General features: G+C 43.3%; 1 protein-coding gene across 1 annotated transcript; it reads right to left on the reverse strand.

Moving 5' to 3' along the window:
* Positions 1-13826: 13826 nt before the first annotated feature.
* LOC110152033 (T-cell-specific guanine nucleotide triphosphate-binding protein 2-like) lies at positions 13827-25300 on the reverse strand. Its single transcript, XM_020915513.2, has 2 exons — positions 25066-25300; positions 13827-15414 (listed from the first exon to the last, which is right to left on the reverse strand). Exon 2 carries the CDS (start codon positions 15394-15396, stop codon positions 14152-14154), a length of 1245 nt encoding a protein of 414 aa, XP_020771172.2. The 5' UTR covers positions 15397-15414; positions 25066-25300; the 3' UTR covers positions 13827-14151.
* Between the last annotated feature and the right edge of the window lie 535 nt (positions 25301-25835).

The following is a 25835-nucleotide window of genomic DNA, read 5'->3' on the forward strand; positions in this document are numbered from 1 at the left end:
GAGAGAGAAAAAAAGAGAGAATTGGGAGGAGAAGGCGGGTAAAGACAGAGAGACAAAGACTGAGCAGATAGATAGGGAGTTATGTGGAAGGCAGTTTCTGAGACAGAGCCCCTCTAGAAGGGCAGAGGTTAAAAACCTGCTCTTAATATCAAGCCCCTTGCACCCTGCCTGTGTTTTCAGTCCAAACCCAAGTGGAGACCTCAGAGAATAAAAATCAGCCCCAGAGCCAAACATCCTGGAGTGTGAAGTCAAGTGGGTCTTAGGAAGTATGACTGCAAATAAAGCTAGTAGAGGTGATGGAATTCAAGCTAAGCTATTTCAAATACTAAAAGATGATACTGTTAAAGTGCTACACTCAATATACCAGCAAATTTGGAAAACTCAGCAGTGGCCATAGGACTGGAAAAGGTCAAGGTTCATTCCAATCCCAAAGAAGGGCAGTGACAAAGAATGTTCAAACTACTGTACAGTTACATTCATTTCACATGCTAGCAAGGTTATGCTCAAAATCCTTCAAGCTAGGCTTCAGCAGTGCATGTGAACTGAGAACTTCCTGGTCCCAAGTTTGGACTTGGAAAAGACAGAGGAACTAGAGATAAAATTGCCAACATCCGTTGGCTCATAGAGAAAGCAAGGGAATTCCAGGAAAACATCAACTTCTGCTTCCTTGACAAAAGCCAAAGCCTTTGACTATGTGGATCACAACAAACTGTGGAAAATTCTTAAAGAAATGGGAATATCAGACCACCTTACCAGTCTCCTGAGAAACCTGTATGCAGGTCAAGAAGCAGCAGTTAGAACTAGACATGAAACAACTGACTGGTTCAAAAATGGGAAATGAGTACAGTAAGGGTGAATATTGTCACCCTGCTTATTTAACTTATATGCAGATTCCATCATGTGAAATGCCAGTCTGGGTGAATCCCAAGCTGGAATCAAGGTTGCTGAGAGAAATACCAACAATCTTAGCTATGCAGATGATACCACTTTAATGGCAGAAAATGAAGAGGAATTAAAGAGCCTCTTGATGAGGAGAGTGAAAAAGCTGGCTTAAAATTCAATATTCAAACAACTAAGATCATGACATCTGGTTCCATCTCTTTATGCAAATAGAAGGGGGAAAAGTGGAAACAGTGACAGATTTTTTTTTTCCCTTGGGCGCCAAAATCACTGCGGACAGTGATGGCAGCCATGAAATTCAAAGATACTTACTCCTTGGAAGGAAAGCTGTGACAAAGGTAGACTGCATATTAAAAAGCAGAGACATTACTTTGCAGACAAAGAGCCATATAGTCAAAGCTATGCTTTTCCCAGAAGTCATGTATGAATGTGTGAGTTGGACCATAAAGAAGGCTGAGGACGGAAGAAATGGTGCTTTACAGTTGTGATGCTGGAGAAGACTCCTGAGAGTCCCTTGGACTTCAAGGAGATCAAAGCAGTCAATCCTAAAGGAAATCAACCCTGAATATTCAGTGAAAAAACTGATGCTGAAGCTGAAGCGCCAATACTTTGGCCACCAGAGACGAAGAGCCCATTCATTGGAAAAGACCCTGATACTGGGAAAGGTTGAAAGTAAAAGGAGAAGAGGGTGGCAGAGGATGAGAAGGTTAGATAGCATCGCTAACTCAATGTACAGGAATTTGAACAAACTCTGAGGGATATGGACAGGGAAGTCTGGCGTGCTGCAGTCATGAGGTCGCAAAGAGTCAGACATGACTGAGTGACTGAACAGCAATACGACCAGTTAGTGCGCCAAGTAAGTAAGCGAGAAATGAACAATCACACGCTTTGAATCATTATATTTTGGCTCTGATACCACAGTCTGACACCTCAACTGTTGTAGAACTTCTTTTTCTGACACGCTCTTAGTTCTGGAGTAGTTGTATTTATCCTGTAGGTGAGAAGAAAATGTCTGTAATATGGGAAGTGGGATGGGAATGGAGAAGTGGTGGGCAGGTATTCAACCATACAGGGAAACATGGAGAAGCATGGATTCTCCCCAATTCATCTTGACCTCTTCACTCCGTCATTTTTTCCCTCTGACCACAGGTCTGATAACTCTTGGTTTGAGAAGGACAGTAGCGCAGTGCCAGGAACAACCTAGACAGGAGGGCTGATGGTGGTGCTGGAGAGGGAACGGACAGTGAGCCTGGTGGCCCTAGGTGTTTGCTGGCTCTGTGTTACAATCCCTGGTCCTCCCCTCTTCTTCTCTTGGCCTTCCTCTCAGTCTCCAGCCCAGGCTGCAGAGAGGTTTCCATAGTCCTGCTGTGTCACCTGGAAGCTATCTCTCTGCTCCTCCTCAGGGATGGCTTCCACTCATGTTCACTTCTGTAAGTGAGCCTAAGGTCTGGAGGTTTCTCTTAGGCCACTTTTCAGTGTGTTCTGCATCTCAGGTCAGCGCTTTTTTTATCCAGTAGCCATCCAAGTATTCATTTCTTGAGGGAAATTTGGACAAGGAATGCCGCTTGCCATTTCAGTAAACAAAGAGTGTGGCAGCTACCAAGTCATCAACCTCCACAGCCAATCTGGATGATGCACCCTTATGGGAACTAAAGATGGAGATAAACAGAATACTGGGCCTAGTTGGCTAAAGGTGCACATCAAAGGAATAATTCAGTAAGCCCAGACTTTTGCATCTTCCTTTACTTAAAAAGGTGCTAAATTTATTCTTTGCAACGTCTAGTTTTCTTTAAATACCAGTAATCTTTTGATATTCATACTATCAGTTTAAAATTTTTTTCCCCCCCAAAACTTCTATATCTCTTGGCTCCTCTCTGATCTCTTCAGAACAGTCCCTCAGAACTATTTGAGAGGCTATATCCCAGGCTGAAATCCTCAGTAATGCTCCCAATAAAACACAATTCTCAGGTTTTAAAAAAAAATTTTCCAAGGCATCTTCAGAACATATAAAAGAAATCCTGTACTTATTAAGAAGCATTCCTAATACCCCACCCCCTTGATGCTGATAACCACCTATATTATTGTCCTGTGACTGCTGTGATCAGCTTGTGACCACAACCTGGTCTGCTTAAAAAATAAGTTGATCCTACCACAGTACTAAAGGCCAAGAGACTGAATTCAGTGTGTTGGCAGAGCCATGATCCTTCCAAGGCTCTGGATGAGGATTCCTTTGTTGACAGAAGAGAAATGCACAACCTAAAAGTTGAGAGTTTTATTCAGTGAACAAAACTGAGGACTTCTCATCCCCTTGATATTCCTCTCAGCTATCTGAGGCCAGTAATCCAGTAACCTGTGCTTTCTCCTCAGGATGCATCACTGGGGGGGGTGGCTGCAGTGTGATGGCTTGATGGCTGCCACATCCTTTGTTTAGTGATATGGCAGGCAATATTTCTTTACTGATATTTTCTTGCCTCTTCCAGGTGCTGGTAAGCACAGAGATTCCTTGATTAGTGACAGCCTCACTCCCATCTATGCATACCTTCTTCCTCACATGGCTTCCATTTCTTTGTGTCTCTTCTTTTCTTCCTAAAGACACCAGTCATTGGATTAGAGCATACCCAAATTCAGTACATCTGTAAAGACCGTAGGTTTTGCAGATGGTAAAGAATCCATCTGGTGGTAAAGAATCCATTTTGCTGGCTCAGATGGTAAAGAATCTGCCTGCAATGCAGGAGACCTGGGTTTGATTCTTGGGTTGAGAACCTGGAGAAGGGAATGGCTACCCACTCCAGTATTCTGGCCTGGAGCTCATGGGGTCACAAAGAGTCAGACACGACTGAGTGACTTTCACTTTACATAGGCACAGTTGATTAAGTCACTGATCATTGATGAGGAGCCTGGTAGGCTACAGTCCACGGGGTCTCAAAGAGTTGGACATGACTAAGTGACTAAGCACAGCACAGCAAAGCAAAGACTGCATATAAGGTCATATTCATGAGTGCAGTTCAGTTCAGTTCACTTGCTCAGTTGTGTCTGACTTTTTGCCACCCCATGGACTGCAATAGGCCAGTTGTTCATCACCAACTCCTGGAGCTTACTCAAACTCATGTCCATCGAGTCAGTGATGCCATCCAACCATCTTATCCTCTGTCGTCCCCTTCTCCTCCCACCTTCAATCTTTCATAGCATCAGTGTCTTTTCCAATGAGTCAACTCTTCACATGAGGTGGCCAAAGTATTGGAGTTTCACCTTCAGCATCAGTCCTTCCAATGAATATTCGGGACTGATTTCCTTTAGGATTGACTGGTTGTATCTCCTGCAGTTCAAGGGACTTTCAAGAGTCATCTCCGACACCACAGTTAAGAAGCATTAAATTTCCAGAAAGACATCTACTTCTGCTTTATTGACTATGCCAAAGCCTTTGACTGTGTGGATCACAACAAACTATGGAAAATTCTTAAAGAGATGGGAATACCAGACCACCTGACATGCCTCCTAAGAAATCTGTATGTAGGTCAAGAAGCAACAGTTAGAACTGGACATGGAACAACAGATTGGTTCCAAACCAGGAAAGGAGTTCATCAAGGCTGTATATTGTCACCCTGCTTATTTAACTTATATGCAGAGTACATCATACAAAATATTGGGCTGGATGAAGCACAAACTGGAATAAAGATTGCTGGGAGAAATATCAATAACCTCAGATATGCAGATGACACCACCCTTATGGCAGAAAGTGAAGAAGAACTAAAGAGCGTCTTGATGAAGGTGAAAGAGGAAAGTGAAAAAGTTGGCTTAAAGCTCAGCATTCAGAAAACTAAGATCATGGCATCCGGTCCCATCACTTCATGGCAAATAGATGGGGAAATAATGGAAACAGTGAGCGACTTTATTTTTTTTGGCTCCAAAATCACTGCAGATGGTGACTGCAGCCATGAAATTAAAAGACGCTTGCTCCTTGGAAGAAAAGCTATGACCAACCTAGACGGCATACTAAAAAGCAGAGACATTACTTTGCCGACAAAAGTCTGTCTAGTCAAAAGTCTATCTAGTCTATTCATGGGTACCAGAGGTTAGAACATTAGTATATCTTTTGGGGGACATAATTCAACCCATAATGTCACCGATCTGCATTCTGTCTCTATGGATTTACCTGTCCTGGATATGAGATTTGGCTTCTTAGTATAAATTGCCTGATTCTAAAATTCGTATGGATGTGGAAATAGCCCAGAATAGGCAGGACTATTCTTGGGTTTCCAAGCCTGGATTCTCTGTCTACCTTCTGGGAACCAAGAACCCATCCGCTATTGCCAGCTCCCTGTGGGTGAGGAAGAGGGTCTAGGAGAGAAGTGTAAAGAAGTCAAAGTCTAGGGAACATCTCCCAGGGCCAGAAGGGCTGACACTGCCTCCCTCACTGTAGTCCCTCACTGTAAGTAGGCTGTATGCCTGGCAGACAGGATGGAAACTGAGATTATGGGAGGAACTGCAGAGATATGGCCGAAAGCAGATTCTAGGACTATGGAATTGGAAGATACCCAGCAGTCTGCTGTTATTTGCTGTGCTATTTGTCATCCTGGGGTCCCTGTTTCCAGAGCCAGGAGGACCTTATGATATGGCAAGATGATTCTGCCAGGTGTGCCTCTTCCCTCTTCTTCCTGCTCCTCCTTCGACAAAGGAATCCTCTGAATTGCTGTTCAATTGCTTCAACATCAGTTCTTCCAGTGAATATTCAGGGTTGATTTCCTTTAGGATCAACTGCTTTGATCTCCTTATTGTCCAAGGGACTCTCAAGAGTCTTCAAAGAAGTAGAAGCATAAATACCTTAAACATAGTGAAAGTCCTTTTAAAAAACTCAGCTATGCATGGGCAAACACCTGGAATAGTTCCTTCACTATCCCCTGGCTTCACAATGTAAAAGTTGTGTCTTAGGCCAGTTTCCAAAGGAAACAGAGCTTAAGGCAAATGTGCTGACACTTTAACAGAGCCCTTCAAGGAGGGGTCCACGTATTTATCTTCTATCAACAGACAATCAGAAACACCCCTTGAGTGTACCACCACTACAAGGGTGGTGTCAAATTTGGGCTTATATGGGAATCCCATAGAGGGCCAGGCCTCCTAAACACCAGCTGCTGGGCCTCTGCCTGCACCTTGATTCAGGAGGTCTACAGTGCGTCTAGAATCTGCCTTTCTAACAAGTCCTCAGGGGATGCTGATAATGCTGGTTTGGGACCATGCCCTGAGAGCCCCTGAAGCTTCTAGAGCTTCTGAAGCACAGAGAGCTGTCACTGCTCTGCAAAGCTTCAGGGCCTTCCAGCTGCGAGGCCCTAGCACCGTGATAAAGTCTTATCTGTGAGTCCCTCCTTTCAAGGACATGGATAAATGCAGTGTTTCCTTTCTCCTATTAGTAATTTTACTTTAGAAACTAAGATGTGGAGAGCCCAAGTCAAAATTTTATCCAGTGATTGGGCCTGGGGGCAACTGGTCATCTCAGCACAGAGCTGTTTGTGAGGAAGTGAGTAGATTCCTAGTAGGTCTGATGCTTCCTGGCAGCAGAGAAGTGGAGGGGGAGCTTGACATGGTGGCTGGGTATAACCCACACATCTCACAGCCCCTGTCTCTTCTTGTCCTGCTGATTCCCAGCCACTGAGGGACCTGGGTGAGTTGGTGATTAAGGGGTAATGAGAAGTGAGCCTCCCTGAAGCCCCTTATTCTGGGTCCTGAGCTGCAGGCACCAGTGCAGCCTTTGCTGGTCTGTGTGATCCTTCTTCCCTTGTTCTGTGGTCTCCACGTTCTCCATGTTCCCAACCTTCCAGCTAACCATATCACACTTTTGCAGGGGGTTCTCATTGCTCCATAAAGGATGTTGACCGCCCAAGGGTGCAGAGGCCACAGGCATCTGTGCCTGCGTGGGGACCAGAACTGTAGTTCCTGTCTCCTGGTCACATCCCTGACCCTTTCTTTCCCTCCACAGGACCGCCTTCATTAACACCCACTACCCCATCCCCTATCCTGCCACCCCAACCCCCATGGATAGAACTAACATTCCAGAAGATCACATGTTAATCCTGGGGAATTTCCAGTGGGGGAAGCTGTGACTAAGAGATAAAGGAGGGATCAGGGAGGGGAAGAGCTGAGGATATGGGAATGTGAGATCAGAGGAATATCTTATAGCCCGAATCTGCCTTTGCCTTGGGAGGGGTCTAGTGTAATGGAGAGGGTGGTCAGTGGGAATGTCCCCTCTGAGAATACCAAAGCCCAGGCTCTTGGTTTCATTTCTGGTTGGCATTGCAGATGAGAGTCCCACTGGTCACCTCACAGTGAAAGCCCTCAAAGTGCACAGTGGGGGTTTAGATGCAGCTACCACTGAAATTCACCAGAGAAACCTCCCCCTTTTCAACTTTTAAGCTTATTTAAAAAAAAAAAATTATTTATTTTAATTGGAGGCTAATTACTTTACAATACTGTAGTGGTTTTTGCCATACACTGACATGAATCAGCCATGGGTGTACATGTGTTCCCCATCCTGAATGCCCCTCCCACCTCCCTCCCCATCCCATCCCTCAGGATCATCCCCGTGCACCAGCCCGGAGTGCCCTGTCCCATGCATCGAACCTGGACTTAGAATTTATTTCACACACGGTAGTATACATGTTACAATGCTATTCTCTCAAATCATCCCAACCTCACCTTCTCCCACAGAGTCCAAAAGTCTGTTCTTTACATCTGCGTCTCTTTTGCTGCCTTCCACACAGGGTCATCATTACCATCTTTCTAAATCCCATAGGGGCTTCCTGGTGGCTCAGATGGTAAAGCGTCTGCCCCCAGTGCAGGAGACCCGGGGTTCGATCCCCAGGTTGGGAAGATCCCCTGGAGAAGGAAATGGCAACCCACTCCAGTACTCTTTCCTGGAAAATCCCATGGACGGAGGAGCCTGGTGGACTGCAGTCCATGGGGTCGCAGACAGTCGGACATGACTGAGCAACTTCACTTTCACTTCCAAATTCCATATATATGCCTTAATATACTGTATTGGTTGGACAAGGCTGTGGTCCATGTGATTAGATTGGTTAGTTTCCTGTGATTGTGGTTTTCAGACTGCCCTCTGATGGAGAAGGATAAGAGGCTTATGTAAGCTTCCTGATGGGATAGACTGATTAAGGGGGAATCTGGGTCTTGTTCTGATGGGCAGGGCCATGCTCAGGAAATCTTTAATCCAATTTTCTGTTGATGGGTGGAGCTGTGTTCCCTCCCTGCTATTTACCTGGGGCCAAACTATAGTGGAGGTAATGAAGGTAATGGGGACCTCCCTCAAAAGATCCCATGCATGTACTGCTACACTCAGTGCCCCCAACCCTGCAGCAGGCCACCACCAACCCACGCCTCCGCCGGAGACTCCCGGACACCCGCAGGCAAGTCCAGGACAGTCTCCTGTAGGGTCACTGCTCCTTTCTCCTGGGTCCGGTGCACAAGGTTCTGATTACCCTCCAACAGTCTATTTCCCAGTCCTGTGTAAGTTCTGGTAGCTCTATGGTGGGGTTAATGGTGACCTCCTCCAAGAGGGCTTATGCCATACCCAAGTCTGATGCACCCAGAGCCCCTGTCCCTGTGGCAGACTACTGTGACCTGTGCCTCCACAGGAGATGCTCAAAACCAGTTCTGTCTCAGTCTCTGTGGGGCCCCTGGGTCCTGGTGTGCACAAGGTTTGTTTGAGCCCTCTGAGCGTCTCTGGTGGGAATGGAGTTTGATTCTAAATGCAAATTCACCCCTCCTACCATCTTGCTGGGGCTTCTCCTTTGCCCTTGGACGTAGGCTATCTCCTCACAGCTGCTCCAGCACCTACCGTTTTACTGGGGTTTCTCCGACCTTGGACTTGGGGTATGGTTTTTCCAGGGGTCATGTATGGATGTGAGAGTCAGCCTATAAAGAAAATTGAGTGCCAAAGAATTGATGCATTTGAACTGTGGTGTTGGGGAGAAGACTCTTGAGAGTCCCTTGGACTGCAAGGGGATCCAAACAGTCCATCCTAAAGGAAATCAGTCCTGAATACCACAGTATACTTTCAGGTATAATTTCAGATACCTGAAAGTCAAGAATAACAGGAAAATTTGGCCTTGGAGTACAGAATGAAGCAGGGCAAAGGCTAACAGAGTTTTGCCAAGAGAACATACTGGTCATAGCAAACACCCACTTCCAACAACACAAGAGAAGACTCTACACATGGAAATCACCAGATGGCTAACACAGAAATCAGATTGATTATATTCTTTGCAGCCAAAGATGGAGAAGCTCTATAAAGTCAGCAAAAACAAGACTGGGAGCTGACTGTGGCTCAGATCATGAACTCCTTATTGCCATTCAGATTTAAATTGAAGAAAATAGGAAAAACAACTAGACCATTCAGGAATGACCTAAATCAAATCCCTAACAATTATACAATAGAAGTGAGAAATAGATTTAAGGGACTAGATCTGATAGACAGAGTGCATGATGAAGTATGGACAGAGGTTCATGACATTGTATAGGATCAAGATCATCCCCAAGAGAAAGAAATGCAAAAAAGCAAAATGGCTGTATGAGGAGGCCTTACAAATAGCTGTGAAAAGAAGAGAAGCAAAAAGCAAAGGAGAAAAGGAAAGATATAGCCATTTGAATGCAGAGTTCCAAAGAGTAGCAAGAAGAGATAAGAAAGCCTTCCTCAGAGATCAGTGCAAAGAAATAGAGGAAAACAATAGACTGGGAAAGACTAGAGGTCTCTTCAAGAAAATTAGAGATACTAAGGGAACATTTCATGCAAAGATGGGCTCAATAAAGGACAGAAATGGTAATGGACCTAACAGAAGCAGAAGATATTAAGAGGAGGTGGCAAGAATACACAGAAGAACTGTACAAAAAAGATCTCCACAACCCAGATAATCACGATGGCAGGATCACTCACCTAGAGCCAGACATCCTGGAACGTGAGGTCAAGTGGGCCTTAGGAAGCATCACTATGAACAAAGCTAGTGGAGGTGATGGAATTCCAGTTGAGCTATTTCAAATCCTAAAAGATGATGCTGTAAAAGTGCTACACTCAATATGCCAGCAAATTTGGAAAACTCAACAGTGGTCACAGGACTGGAAAAGGTCAGTTTTCATTCCAAACCCAAAGAGAGGATCTGCCAAAGAATGCTCAAACTACCGCACAATTGCACTCTTCTCACACGCTAGTAAAGTAATGCTCAAAATTCTCCAAGCCAGGCTTCAACAATACGTGAACCATGAACCTCCAGATGTTCACGCTGGTTTTAGAAAAGGCAGAGGAACCAGAGATCAAATTGCCAACATCCTCTGGATCATTGAAAAAGCAAGCAAGTTCCAGAAAATCATCTATTTCTGCTTTATTGACTATGCCAAAGCCTTGACTGTGTGGATTCAACAACAAACTGTGGAAAATTCTTCAAGAGATGGGAAAGCGGACCATCTGACATGTCTCTTGAGAAATCTGTATGCAGGTCAGGAAGCAACATTTAGAACAGTTAGAACATGGAGCAACAGACTGGTTCCAAATAGGAAAAGCAGTACGTCAAGGCCGTATATTGTCATCATGCTTATTTAACTTATATGCAGAGTACATCACGAGAAATGCTGGGCTGGATGGAGCACAAGCTGAGATCAAGATTGCTGGGAGAAATATCAATAACCTTGATATGCAGATGATACCACCGTTATGGTAGAAAGTGAAGAAGAACTAAAGAACGTCTCGATGAAAGTGAAAGAGGAGTGTGAAAAAGCTGGCTAAAAGCTCAGCATTCAGAAAACTAAGATCATGGCATCTTGTCCCATCAGTTCAGTTCAGTTCAGTCACTCAGTTGTGTCTGACTCTTTGAGACCCAATGAACTGCAGCACACCAGGCCTCCCTGTCCATCACCAACTCCTGGAGTTTACACAAGCTCATGTCCATTGAGTCGGTGATGCCATCCAACCATCTCATCCTCTGTCATCCCCTTCTCCTCCTGCTTTCAATCTTGCCCAACATCAGGGTCTTTTCAAATGAGTCAGCTCTTCACATCAAGTGGCCAAAGTATTGGAGTTTCAGCTTCAACATCAGTCCTTCCAATGAACACCCAGGACTGATTTCCTTTAGGAAGGACTGGTTGGATCTCCTTGCAGTCCAAGGGACTCTCAAGAGTCTTCTCCAACACCACAGTTCAAAAGCATCAAGTTTTCTGTGCTCAGCTTTCTTTATAGTCCACTCTGTTGTGCTTCTTCCAGCCCGGCATTTCTCATGATGTACTCTGTATATAATTTCACAACCTGAGCATTAGCATATTTCCTCAACTGGGAACACTCTTCCAACTTATAGGTGCATGTTGTTTTTGTGCTCAAGGTCCAAGGAGCAGCATCTTTCGCAAAACCTTTTTCAAAAATGCCTCAGTATAGAGAACCATTTTGTCATCTATTGTTCAGTCGCCAAGTTGTGTCTGACTCTTCGCGACCTCATGGACTGTAGCACACCAGGCTTCCCCTTCATGGATCACTGCCTTGTTGTGGTGAAGGGGCTTGAATAACTTGATGAAGTGATCGGCCATACCATGCAGGGCCACCCAAAATGGATGGGTCATAGTGGAGAGTTCTGGCAAAATGTGATACACTCTAGGAGGGAATGGCAAACCACTTCAGTATACTCACCATGAGGACCCCATGAACTGTATAAAAAGGCAAAAAATATTTGTCATCTACTAGTCAGTGATTTGGGCTTCCCTGATAGCTCAGTTGGTAAAGAATCCACCCACAATGCGGGAGACCCCGGTTCAATTCCTGGGTCAGGAAGATCCCTTGGAGAAGGGATAGGCTACCCACTCCAGTGTTCTGGGGCTTCCCTTGTGGCTCAGCTGGTAAAGAATTCATCTGTAGTGCGGGAGAATTGGGTTTGATCTCTGGGTTGGAAAGATTCCCCTGGAGAAGGGAAAGGCTACGCACTCCAGTATTCTGGCCTGGAGAATTCCATGGACAGTCTGTGGGGTCACAAGGAGTTGGACATGACTGAGCCACTTTCACCTTCTTTCTTTCAGTCAGTGATTTGGGACAGAAGACAAGACAGGAACTGTTTTACCACTGACCCAGATTTTAAGATGACTGAAAGAATTTCTTAGCCAGTAACACTGAGCTGCGGGGATTAGAAGAAGAAGGCCTCTTTCCTTTCTCACTAATACCAGCCCTTTGGCTGTCATGAAAGGAGTTTTGTACTCACAGAGTAAGACATATGGGGACCAAGGAAGTGTATGGTACACTGATGTGATATGTCTGGCTATGGGCTGAAGGCTACCAAATGAGACAGGTTCACCCAAAGCCTAAAATGTGGTCAGCTATCATATAATCTCCTGGAGGAGCTACAGAAGCCTCCTCTGACAGAGTCTGGAGGGACCTCAGATGCTGCCCTTATAAAAGCCTGATGCTTGCACATTGATAGGTGGACTCACAGGTCTCAGTTTGGAGACATCTCAAAGTTCTGTCCCCTCCCACCAGACTCTGAGACTTTCCTTCTTCTTCTCAGCCACCTCCCAGCTCCCCACTTTGCTCTACCTGTGAAATCATTCCATCCCTTCTGAATGCCGGGTTAGGCACATGAAATTTCCCTTTCACCCTTGGACCATGTTGATTAAACCAAAGCACTGGAACTGCCTCTCTACTTTCCTCCTCCCTTTCTTCCAAGATGGAGAGATTCATTAACCCTGCCTGTCTCATCTGGGAAGAGGGAACTTTGAAAATAAAAATCACAGATGTAAATATTTGATAACTCTTGTTTTGTAGCAAGGGTGTTTCCACAGGGACCCACACAAGATACATTTGATTTGTCCTTTGCAATATTGTTGGAAGGCCCCCGAAATGGAGTAAAAAGGTCCAGGGACCTTGGAAAGTCATGAATTCTGGAGGAGAAGATTGTATGAGTCCCTGTGTTGGCCACATCTGATTGACAAGATGAGGTAGAGGTAGAAGGAGGATTTCCTCAGTATCCATGCTCTTTATAAGGACAGATGAGGTCTATGGGCAAGTTGACAAACAGACTGTATTCTCAGAGTGTAAATACTGTGCAGGGATGTACATTAAGAATTGAGGAACAAAAGAATTTTTAAAATCAATGCATCCATAACAGAAGGTCACAAGCTCCTTTCCTTTTAACATTTCACATACCTATTAAATATGTGGCAGCACCCACAGTGATCTCCTCCATCCCCCACTGACTGCATCCTCTCCTGAGCAGCGGGGGAGCATGGAGGAGTAAAGTGATAGTGGGCTACTCATGCCCTCTTCCACATCACAGTGGCCTCCACCCTCTGAGAGGACCTCCAGAATATGGGAATTTGAGGGATGACTCCCACCATGTACATATCTTACTCAGTATAGGGTCTATCCTATACCAGTGATGGAAGAAGGAAGAAAAGTCACATATATGATTACAGTTACTATAACATCAGGAATGAGAATCCCTAAGACTGAGACAGGTGATGTTGATGTGTGCTAGGTCGTATTTCAGAAGTTTGATATAAAATTTGGTGAGTGAAAAATGCACTCATTTTCTCTCTTCTGCCAGTTCACTTATTCTTTGCTTTCCTTCCTAATTCATTTTTACTCTTTCATATCTCTTGTCCCTCATATTGTCTTGTTAGCCCAGTGTTGAAAAAGTTCTGGAAGTATAAACCCTGAGTTGGTTTCTTCCCCCTAATCCTCAGGAATATCTGAAAATATGACATTCTATACCCTTTCTCTAATTCTCTCTCAACTATTTCTCCTATGTAGTTCTCTAAACTCTTCACTTGACCATGTTCCCAAATGTGTGTATTTTCCCTCATTTTCATGAGAAGGACATTGAGATGATAATGTCCTAATGATGATAATGATAACAGGGGATCATAATTCATAAAAATCCAATGGATAACAGTCATCCTCATTGTTGCTGAAATTTTATTATCTGAATAAATCATGCAAAAGAAAACTACTTCATAACACTGGAAGATTAATGAAAGGTACATGGTATATTTCTATCATGATTCAAGGGAAACAGCTCAGAGAGTACAGTAAACAGGCTATGGTCAAAGTCCCTTGTAGAGCAGTAAAGTATCAATGTGGAGCAATGGCCTTACTCTAACAGAGAGAAAATATTTTCAAATTGGGAAGCATTGGCCTTGGTGGTATGTAGAAGATCCTGGCCCACTCAGAGAACACGACGTGTGAGGTTCACTTGTTATTCACATTGGCAACTCCACCCGTCTCTACTTCATCTCCTCAATCTTAGCCAAGACTCTTTTAGCATCTTCCGCCACTGTATCGATGAATTTCAAATGTAGAAAGTAGACTTTGTAAAACTGGAAAACAGAAGACTGGGGGAGTCCAGTAATTGAGAAAATGATTTCAACAAACTTCTTGACATTGGCTATTGTACTGTCATCCTCCACAAGTGAGTTCAAATCTGTGGACTTCATGAGGCTGGTGATCTCTTGCTCAGATGTGCCCAGCTCCTGGGCAATCTGACTGACCGAGTCCTCATCCAAACCAAAATGGCCTTGATAAAGTTTCAAGCACTCCTCCTGTTCAGGCAAGTTAAAGCCACAGCAGAGAGACGTAATGGGGAAGAAGGCCAAGATGGCTGCCTTGAAGGCTTGCAGCCAGACCTTCTCCTTGATTATATCTCTTTTCATCTCGATGAAAGACTCAGACAAATTTGGCAACAAGAGGACAGAGGTATAGCGCTTTTCATCAGGGAGCTCCTGTAGCACTGTCTCCTGCAGTTTTAGGAAATCAAACTTCTTCGGCTCAAAGTTGGACACCAGGAAGACAGTTGGCTCAGATACAATTCTGCTCAGATTGATCAGGCAGTTGTCTCGGATTTGCTGAAGGACTGTCTCCTTTTTGAAAGATCTGGGTTTGCTTTTCTTTTCATTATATAAATCACTATCCACCTTGGTTCTAACAAAGTAGAATTTTTTTCCGTTCTGCTGAATTTCCCGGGCCAGCAAAGCATCGTTTGAGCTAAATTGTGAGGAAGAAATAATGATGAAAAAGTCATACTTATCATCTCCCACTAATTCTTGATAAGGGTTTGGAAGGGATTTGGGTGTCCCAGTTCCAGGCAGGTCCCAGAAGGTCACGTGGGGACACTTTGGATGTGGATAGGGAGTTTTCTTTGTGGTGGTTGGCACAACTCCAACAGAAGCAGATCCAGCCTCTTCATGACCAATTCCTCGCAAGACGTTGATGAAACTGGACTTGCCAGAACCAGATTGCCCAATCACAGCCACATTCAGGGTAGCATTCTTGGATCTCTGAAGTGATCTCTCAATCTCATCAGTCGCCTCTTTCAGTTGCCCCTTCTCAATGCCTTTTACAACACGTTCAAGGCTTACCTGAGAGAGGATCCCCCCCAGTTTACCGACTAATGTTTTGTACCAAGACAGAAACTTTAAGGCCTGTTGCTTCATATTGTTTTTCTCCGTGGGATGTAAGAGGAGTGGATCCATGCCAGTTAACTGAATAATCTGTGGAAACGAAGAGAGAATAAGGAGGTAAGGTGAATGAAATAACAGAACAGACACAGAGTTAGCTGAGAAAACACACTGGTCTTAACAGACCAGTCCCATCTCTCGTGCAGACTCATGTCTCTACAGTTAAATTATTTTCTCTGATGGCTTATTTTATTGAAGTATAGTTGATTTATAATATTGTGTTAGTTTCTGGTGTACAGCAAAGTGATCCAGGTACATATATATGGATTTCTAGGTGGCTCAGTTGTGAAGAATCTGCCTGCCAAATCAGGAGACACAGGAGGCATGGGTTCTATCCCTGAGTCGGGAAAAACTCCCAGAGGAGTAAATGGCAACCCACTCCAGTATTCTTGCCAGGAAAATCCCATTGGCAGAGGATCCTGGGGGGCTACAGTCCATGGGGTCGCAAAGAGTTGAGCACAACTTAACGACTGAACAACAATAGCAATTAATAGTTTATGTCAGCTAGTCGCAAATTTCTAATTTATCCCTCTCCCCTCTGCCCCCTTTGGTAAGCATTAGTTTGTTTTCTATGTCTGTGAGTTTGTTACTGTTTTGTAAATAAGTTCATTTGTATCATATTTTAGATTCCATGGGTAAGTGATATCATATGACATTCATCTTTCTCTTTCTGACCTAGTTCACTTAGTGTGGTGATATCTAGGTCCGTCCGTGTTGCTGCAAATTGCATTTGGTCATTCTTCTTTTATGGCTGAGTAGTATCTCATGATAACTTTTGTTTCCACCATTGCAGAAGACACTGCCTGTTTTCTATGCTGATAATTTATATGTCCAAAGAGTCAGGACAGTGTGGAAGACAGACCAATGGTTCCTAAGATGTCCACATTGTGAAATCCATAACTTTACATAGCAAAAAGCACTTTTTACTTGACATTAGTTTTTAATCCCACTGCTAGACAAAGCCTAATGTTTAACCTGTCCATGTTTGATTATTGCAGGTAAAAATATCATCTAAAAATTTGAGGACAAGAATAAAGGCTTAGTGTATTCAGCAGTTTTTTGAAGGTAATTAAATTAATGATGCTCAGATGAAAAGATTATCTTGGCTTATCCAAGTGGGCTACATATAATCACAGGAATCACAGGTAAGATGGAGGCAGGGCCAAGTGCTGAAAAGAAGATAGGATAATAGAGCAGAGGTTGGAGTGAAGATATAGGAAGATGGAGGAAAGGCAATGAGCCAAGGAATGTCAGGCAGCTTCTAGAGGCTGAAGTAGACAAGAAAATGGATTATCTCCTGGAACCTCCAGATAGAACAGGCCCTGCTGACACTTTGATTGTAGCTCCTTAAGATTCATTTTTACTGCTCACTTCCAGATCTATAATAGAATTAATTTGTTACACAAGAAGGGAAACTAATATAGACAGTCTATACTGTCATGACCACTGAATAGAGAGACCAGCACCTTTCCATTCTGCAGGAAGAATCACTTAGGTCATGATGTTAGTGAGCACAGAAGGCTTCCAGAAGGACCTCATTTCCAATAACCTGCAGCAAATCAGGATGGGACCTAGCCTGTGGGAGAGGCAGGAAGCAGAGACAAATCCACCAGGTGGTGACTGTGAGGACATATGTTTCATAACATGTGTTATAAAATCTGTTTCCCGTATGTCTTGGAGAACAACCAAAAACACAGTCATGGTGGTATAGCTGCCCAGTGGGAGCTTGATATCTATTTACCTCACTCCATGGGCCAATATGGGTAGAATATAAAATGTGTAACAAGAAGTCATAGAGGAAGTAAATAAGAGTCTCTAATTTTCCCTACCCCATTAAACACAGTTTTGAAACATGGGTATCTGCTTAAACTGAGGTAATTTAAAGAAGTTATTAATATCACATCGATGGAATCTCCTATCATTTACTATGAGTAAGGACGGTTATATCAAGAAAGTGTGACTTAAGAAATATTTATACACATAAGGTTGTCTCAGGAATTACCAGTGGGCTCTGTCCATTAGGGGTATGCTGAATGCTCTCCACCCCCACCTTACATATCGAGCAAGGACAATCTTAAAAAAATAAGGAAAATCATAATTCTCGAACATAAAATAAATACATGTTAAGGATTTTATTAACTAATGACTTATGAAGGAAGTGAGCAGATGTTACTGCTAGTTGAATGAATACTCAGGAAGAGATACAATTATAGTTCAAGAATATTGAAATGAATGTCAAAGTGAGACAAGAGTACTGTTTTCTAAGGAGAGGGTGGAAGTCTATTGAACTGCAACAGACAGATTTTATATACGTCTGTTGTTCTCATACTTTCACGGGTGAAATTAATGCTCAAAGTGATTGTATTAATAAATGGGCCCTTGCAAGTTGCCTGGGTCATGCAGGCAGAGCCATCACGAATGGATTAGTGCCCTCATAAAGGAGATCTCTGAGATCTAGCTTAACCCTTCTGTCACATGTTACAGGAAAGGCACCCACCTAGGAAGTGTGCTCTCATCAGACACCTAATCTATAGTTGCCTTGATCTTGGCTTCCAGCTGTCCAAAAATAAGAGAAATAGATTTTTTTCAATAGGGAACCCAGTCTGTGGTTTTGTCATAGCCTGCATGGATTAAGAACATGGCAAAGAGGGAGGTGGGAGGGGGGATCGGGACGGGGAATACATGTAAATCCATGGCTGATTCATGTCAATGTATGACAAAAACCACTACAATATTGTAAAGTAATTAGGCTCCAACTAATAAAAATAAAGGAAAAAAATAGCTCTATGATAATAAGGCTAGAATCAGAAAACTCTCAATGGGCATCAAACATTGCATAATTTACCATTGGTGAAAGCAGTAAACATTCTCTTGTTTCAAATTTTCTTACAACGTTTTCAATTTAAAAAAAGGAGAAGAAGATGGGACTTCAGCTCTCTACCAGCCACCCCTGCCCTCCATCCTTTAAGCACAAAGCCAGAATTGGCCATTGCAGATATACAGCATGCTTACTCACCAGCTCTAGAGAGAAAACAGATTTCCTATGACAGAGGGCAGATCCAAATGTTTCCATTAAAACAGCAGATGCTGCACAGGAACACTTCCCAGAACTTAAGTTTTTACCAGGGAATGCAATCAGAGTGTGCTTCTGTGCTCACTGTAAAGAACAAGGATTAGCAAGTCTCTGTGCTCCCTGGGTAATGAGGCCCAAATGGGAGGCATCAGGAAGTCTCTAACCTAAGAGTCTCTCTCAGGAAGAATTTGAGCAAACTCTGGGAGATAGTGGAGGACAGAGGAGCCTGTCATGCTGCAGTCCATGGGGTTGCAAAGGATCAGACACGACTTCATGACTAAACAACAGGAAGATGTGGTTGATATTTTAGAACTCACATTTTGAGAAAAGATGGGAGGAACTTCCATACCATGTATGGTATATTTTCAGTATATTTTATACATCATGAAAATAAACAAAGCATATTTTATACTGTACTTCGGTGCCAGCATAGAGATAAACCAACTGACCCTCAGAACACAACACTGATCTTTATGTTTGCCTCAAGCATGTGTGGAATTGTGTTTAATAGGAGACATATATGGCACGTCAGTGAGAAAAGTAGGTACTGTGTAGTGATGGAGCTGGACAAATTGGTTATCCTGGTTATCCATATGGAGAATGTTACTGATTCTCTACTTCTAGCACTACTGATAATCAACTCTAGAAGGAGAGTAAAGACTGAAATTTCAAATGGAAAACTCTAGAAGAAAATATAACTGATCTTAGGGTAAAAAAATTTCTTAAACAAGACACCCAAATGATAGCTCTATAAAAAAGATTGACAAATGAGGTGACTTAGACTACATTAAAATGAAAAGCTTCTTTTCATAAAAAGATATGCTGAAGGGGGGGTAAAAATTTCTTTAGACACATGGAGAAGATATTTGCACAAACATGTTAGACTAAAAATCAATGCAAAGAAGATATTTTTAAAATGGTAAACATGAAAAAGCAAGACAATCTAGTATGGAAGTGGAAGAGAGGAACAAAGGGATCTTTCTCAGAAAAAGAAACAAAAAACCACATGTGATCTGTAAGCACACAGAAACTTTAACAGCCTCCTTAGTAATGAGGCAGATGCAAATCTGTGCACAATGAGATGACAGTGTATATCAATTCAATTGGAAAATTTAAAAAGTTTGACCACACTGAGTATTAGGGTCTCTGAAACTCTGAAAAACCAGTATGGATAAATTTTATAAACTGGTTACATTCACGTACTTTGTGACTCAGCATCTCTGCTCCTAAGATGGTACTGAGGAGTCAGTGTGCAAAAAGTACAGGTGATATGTAAAATGTGTTCCTGATAGCAATCTTCATATTGACAGAGAATGGATAAATAAATGGAGTTCTACAGCACTGAAAAGAATGATCCATTGTTACGCTGTTGCTGCTGCTGCTAAGTCGCTCCAGTTGCATCCGACTCTGTGCAACCCCATAGACAGCAGCCCAGTAGGCTCCTCTGGCCCTGGGATTCTCCAGGCAAGAACACTGGAGTGGGTGGCCATTTCCTTCTCCAATGCAGGAAAGTGAAAGTGAAGTCGCTCAGCGGTGCCTGACTCATTTGAAAAGACCCCAATGCTGGAAAAGACTGAAGGCAGGAGAAGAAGAGTATGACAGAGGATGCAATGGTTGGATGGCATCAACGACTCAATGGACATGAGTTTGAGTCAGCTCCGGGAGATGGTGATAGACAGGGAAGCCTGTCGTGCTGCAGTCCACGGGGTGGCAAAGAGTCCGACATGACTGAGAGACTGAACTGAACTGATGATCTAGCAGCCCCACTCCTGGGCAAATATCTGGAGAAAACCATAAATCAAAAAGATCCATGCACCCCAATGTTCATTGCAGCACTATTTACAACAGAGAGGTCTTGGAAGCAACCTAAATGTCCCTCAACAGAGGAAAAGAAGATGTTGTATGTACAATCTATGGACTATTACTCTGCCATCAAAGAGCAAAATAATGTTTTTGCAGCAACATGAATGCAGATAGAGATGATCATACTCAGCAAAGTCAGGAAACAAAAGACAAATACCGTACCTATCACTTATATGTGGAACCTAAAGTATGATGCAAATGAGACTATCTATGGAACAGAAACAGATTCACAAACATAGAGAACAGACTTGTGGCTGCCATGGGGAGGGGGCAGGGGAAGGAAGTATTGGAAATTGGGGATTAGCAGATGTAAGCTATTATATATAGGATGGATAAGCAGCAAGGTGCTATTATATGGCACAGGGAACTATATTCAATATCCTATGATAAATCATAACTGGAAAGAATATATAAAAAAAGTCTATATGTATATAACTGTCATTTTTCTGTACAGCAGAGATTGGAGAAACATTGTAAATCAACTATATGTCAATAAAAAGCTAAATTAAAATGAGTTAACTAAGTAACTAACAAGGATCTATTGTATAGCACAGGGAATGCTACTCAATACTCCGCAATGGTGTATACGGAAAAAGAATCTAATAAAGAGTGAATATACATTAAAGTCGTAACAGATGAACTTTGCTGTACACCTGACACTAACACAGAACTGTAAATCAATAAAGAAGTTTTAAAAGGTAGAATACCCTTAAATATATTTTCAAGAAAACATAACAAAACATGGTTTAGGCAGGCATATTAAGTGATAAAATAACAAGTGAAACAAAGTTATCAAACACACACTTTATGACGTTGTTACCCAAGGCCTGGTGATGGGGCATGGTGCAAATAGGAGCATACACGTAGGCATAGTTATTGAAGGCGTTGTGTTTCTTGGAATGGTTGTACAGTGTGTAGGTGATAAAGGATTTTAAAAAAGAAAATATCTCAGTTCTTTGCAAATTGGTGCTGCATATATTCTTTCATCTGTAGTCATGAACCTCTCCCTCCTTCCCTAGTTTGGGAATATTCTGTCTGACATATAGAGACAATTGATGTTATGATGGAAAAAGGAAAACTGAGAAATGCTTCAAGGAAGTGGAGGGGACAGGAGAGATTGGCATTCTAGGAAGAACAAACTGCAAGGCAAAGATGAAAACTGACAATGAACGTGACAACTAGCCATGGATTCAGATGAATACACACAGACACCGAATTAAAGACCTCAGTATTAAAAAGACTGTTCAGGTTTCCGCAGGGCTGGTCTGGTCCTTATTTTGAGGGTCATTCCAAGTCTTATGCCCCATATGATAGACTCTGGTATGGAGTGGCCTTTTCTCAGTGGGCTGGGGCGTGATGTCCCTGAATGCACACCTCACAATCAATAGTCAGATTTTTTAGCCCTAGGTCGACTAAGATCACATAAATCTTCCTAAGGACAAGAGATGGCACAACTTGTCAGGGTCACTCCTGGGCACCTACAGAGTTGAACTGTTCCTCGGACAGAAGCACTACTTCTGCTTCTTCAGGAGGAACTCCTAACAGGCCTGATTGGAGGTCTGTGAGCCTCTGCAAAGATGCCTTCTTCCCACACAGAGTAGGAATCCAAAGCAGAATCTAGGCCGAGTCCACAAGAGACATACCAGGGTTGCTTGCTGACTGCACTGTAGAGTCACATTTTGAAAAGTTTTCTATGTTTGGGTTCCACTTTCAAGGCGAATCTGGCCATTAAATGCCTGAAATGGTTTGTGGCTGGGTTCAAAGGAATTCACAGGGTCCAGGAAGGAAAGCAGATTCAGCTTCTTTTGCTTGTACCACCTCCTTCCATGTTCCCCCACCTTTCAGCAAACACTTAACCCATAAGATGCTTAAATGTCATCCCTTCACAACCAGAACTGGGCAGGCTGGAGGGTGGACCATGAGGCTGAGTGCCAGGCCTCCAGTTTAGACCAGACTAGGTTCACGCATTCAGGTAAGAAAAGCGGGGAACAGAAGCAAAGGGAAGAATGTTGTGTCAGTCTGCGTATGGGTTGTAAAAGAGCTTCCAGACTCAGAGTATTGCAGGAGGAAGTGAGTTTACTAAGAACAACGAGCACTGCATATATGTACCACAACGTCTTTATCGATTCATGTGTTGGTGGACATTTAGGTTGCTTCCATGTCCTAGCTATTGTAAATAGTGTTGCAATGAACGTTGGTACATGTGTCTTTTTCAGTTATGATTTTCTCAGAGTATAGGCCCAGTAGTGGGATTTTTGGGTCACATGGTAGTTTACAGGGCTTCCCAGGTGGTGCTAATTAGTGTAAAGAACCTGCCTGCCAATGCAGAGACATAAGAGATGCAGGTTCAGTCCCTGGGTCAGGAAAATCCCCTGGAGGAGGGCATGGCAATCCACACCAGAATTCTTGCCTGGAGAATCCCATGAACAGAGGAGCCTGGCAGGCTACAGTCCATAGGGTTGCAAAGATTTTCAGTGGCAGTGGCAACGGTTCTGTGGTGACTGACATGGCTAGACTTCTAATATTTTCGTCTCCTTTGGGCATAACATGTTCAAGGGGAGGCAGGTATATCTGGACATCAGTACAGTCTCTGAAATTCAGAGGCAAAGTACACAGCTCCTGGTTTGCAGAGGCAAAGAATGGCTCAGAAAATATCCTGTCTCTTGGTGCCAATCAGGTAGACAAAATTCCAAACAGTCTAATAAACCATCTCCAGATGGCTATGGAGTTGAAATCTCACGTGCCCTGGTTCAGTCCCTCCTCCAACTGAGGCAATTGCTTCAGGGAGAGGAAAAGAGGCAGCTTCTCCTCTCTCTCTTCCCCTGACCCCATTATAAGAATAGGAGCTGCCTGAGAGGATGACACTAGCATCAGGGATCTTAGCCTGGAAGCAGGGCATTTAAATGTTTCAAAAACATGTGACTTTTAAGGGATACAAAGGAAGGAATTTTGAGCAATGAGAAGACATTCTGTTTCAAGGTGAAAGAAAAATCAGATGAATGACCAGTGTAGGGGAGCAACATTACCACCCCAAAATGTTTCTCCGGTATTAGGATTAGTTTAGGTTGTTTATTTTTCAGAAACAGAATGCTCAGGAAGCTTTCTTTTTTACCTCCCTCTTAGCTGCTTAAAAGCAGTTAGATAGGGGGCTTCCTCCAAGAAAGGAGCTATCACCAGAGGTAACTGAAACCAATATGAGCTGGGCATAGTAGGCTGGGAAATTTTCCAAGGCCTATGTGCTCACATTCTGCTCTGTGTCCCACTGTCTCTACATGGTAAGACAACTATTGTTTACCAAACTTTCAATCTTCCCATTACTATGTGCATTGTCTTCCTCACCTTTGAAATACTAGACTCCTAAACCCACCAACTTTGCTCAGAATGAATACATTCTGATTGCCTGATTGCCTCTGCATCTCATATACTTCTAGAGCCACCACCCTTACCTATGTTTAGTAATTGTATTTGCTTTTTTTTCCCCCTGTTGATCTATCTCATGTCAATTTAATTCTTAGACCAGCTACAAGAACCTAGCAGGGTAGAGGAAAAATTTTGTGCCCCCAAATAATTTGTTTTAAATTAAAGCAGTTTAAATACTGTGGCTGACCAAACTTGTGTTGTTTGCACCTCCCCACCCCAAACCAAGATCTAAGATTGGGTGTGTCTATGTTGTAAGGGAACAAACTATGCTGACCCAAATGTGACTCCTTGGCATTAGTGTTATTTAGAATAATTAATTTTAAGAAACCAAAGACTCAAGAAGAGCTTTTACCTTCCCCTTAACTGCCTTAAAGAATTTAGATAAAGGGCCTAATCTAGGGAGAAGAGCTATCACCAGAGATACCTACAGACTATGAGCTAGGTAGAGTAGACTTGGGGAAACTTAGCAAGGCCTGTTTGATCAAAGCCTTCTCTGTTTCCCATTGCTTTCAGCCTGGCATGGTAAACATTTACCAAACCTCTCTAAAATTGATTCTCCCCTTTGAAGTCCGAGGCTCCTACCTTTCTCCTGAAATCCAAATGGCGTATAAGCACCGATTGCCTGAATGTCTTTGTGCTATATATTATGAAGTCCCCAAGCATAGACAATTGCATTTGTTTTTTCCTCATATTATTCTGTCTCATGTCATTTTAGTTATAAGACCAGCCCAATGCACTCACAAGAGTAGAAGAGAATTATTGCCTCCCTTCAAACAGGCTCAGTCCTGATGCTGCTCCACATACATTCACCATTTAGGTTTTCTTACCCTGTCCCATGTTGTCCAGCACCACCTCTGTGCTGAAGGTGCTGAAGTCTTCCCTAACCTCATTCACAAATACCCCATTGTTTACACAACATCTCCCACTTGTGTGTCTAGGATGATCTTATAACTGAACAAGTCCAAGCCTACCTAAACCAAGTCCCCATCCCTTTCCTTCTATAGTCTTCTCCCTTCCAGGTAATGTCAGTGCCACCCTTTGTTTGCACATGGGGTCACCCACATAACTGTCTTTCTCTCTTATCTCGTATCTACAATCCTGTGACCTCCCCAAGTCTATCTGGAATCCAGTTACTCTGCTTATTTCCATCATCGTTGCCCTAGCCCTGGGCAGTTCTCAGCTTGTCACTCACTCTCTTGACCACCTGAGGAGGATGACCAGGTCTTCTGCACCAACTCTCAGCTCTCCATCAGCCATTTCTGCCCTTCAGGCCTCCAAGCAAAAGGCCAGCATCCCATCACTTCAGTGCAAGGAGTTTGCTCACTTACCAGTCAAAAGAGAAAAGATGTTTCTGGTCAGAGCTCAGATCTGAGAGTTTCCACTAAGCGAGCAGAAAATGCAGTCTGGTGAACTGCTCCCTGCAGCCCCCAGCACAGGAACACTCCAGAGAACTGTCCTTGTCCAGGTTAATGCAGACAAAGTATAGAGCAAGGACAGGGAAGCCTGTAGCCTGCCTGAGAAATGACGTCCAGGATGGGAGGCAGTAGAGAATATCAGAGCCTCTGGTTTCAACACTTCCTTTGTGGGGAAGAAAAAAAGATGATAGTTGTTAATGCCCATTTCTAGGAAATGAAAATGAAACCACAGCAATCAATGTTTACATCTTTCTCTACAGCAGAAATATTTCCCAGAAAAGAAAAATACAAGAGTGTAACTCTAGCAAGCTCAGTGAGTAAGGAGCTCACAGGGGTATGAGGGGCGAGAAAGGGCAGGTTTCCAAGGACCCTGGGAGGTCACCTAATGAAGACACCCAGGGGAGCACAAGGGGCAGGGAGTGAGGACAGTTGTGAGCAACTTCTCAAAGCTTCCAGTGAATAAGCAAGAAATATTTCTCCAACTTTTCTCTGTCGTTATGTTTTTTCTTAATTTTAAATTTTATATTGGAGTATACCCAATAAACAATGTTGCGGTAGTTTCAGGTACACAGCAAAGGGCCTCAACCATACATATACATGTACCCATTCTCCCTCATGTCCTTCTGTTCTTTTGTCATTAGGAGCCCTATACCTGACTGCCATGTGGTCAAACCTGGATGTGG

The sequence above is a fragment of the Odocoileus virginianus genome, chromosome 3 (assembly GCF_023699985.2).
Source record: "Odocoileus virginianus isolate 20LAN1187 ecotype Illinois chromosome 3, Ovbor_1.2, whole genome shotgun sequence".
Taxonomy (NCBI): domain Eukaryota; kingdom Metazoa; phylum Chordata; class Mammalia; order Artiodactyla; family Cervidae; genus Odocoileus; species Odocoileus virginianus.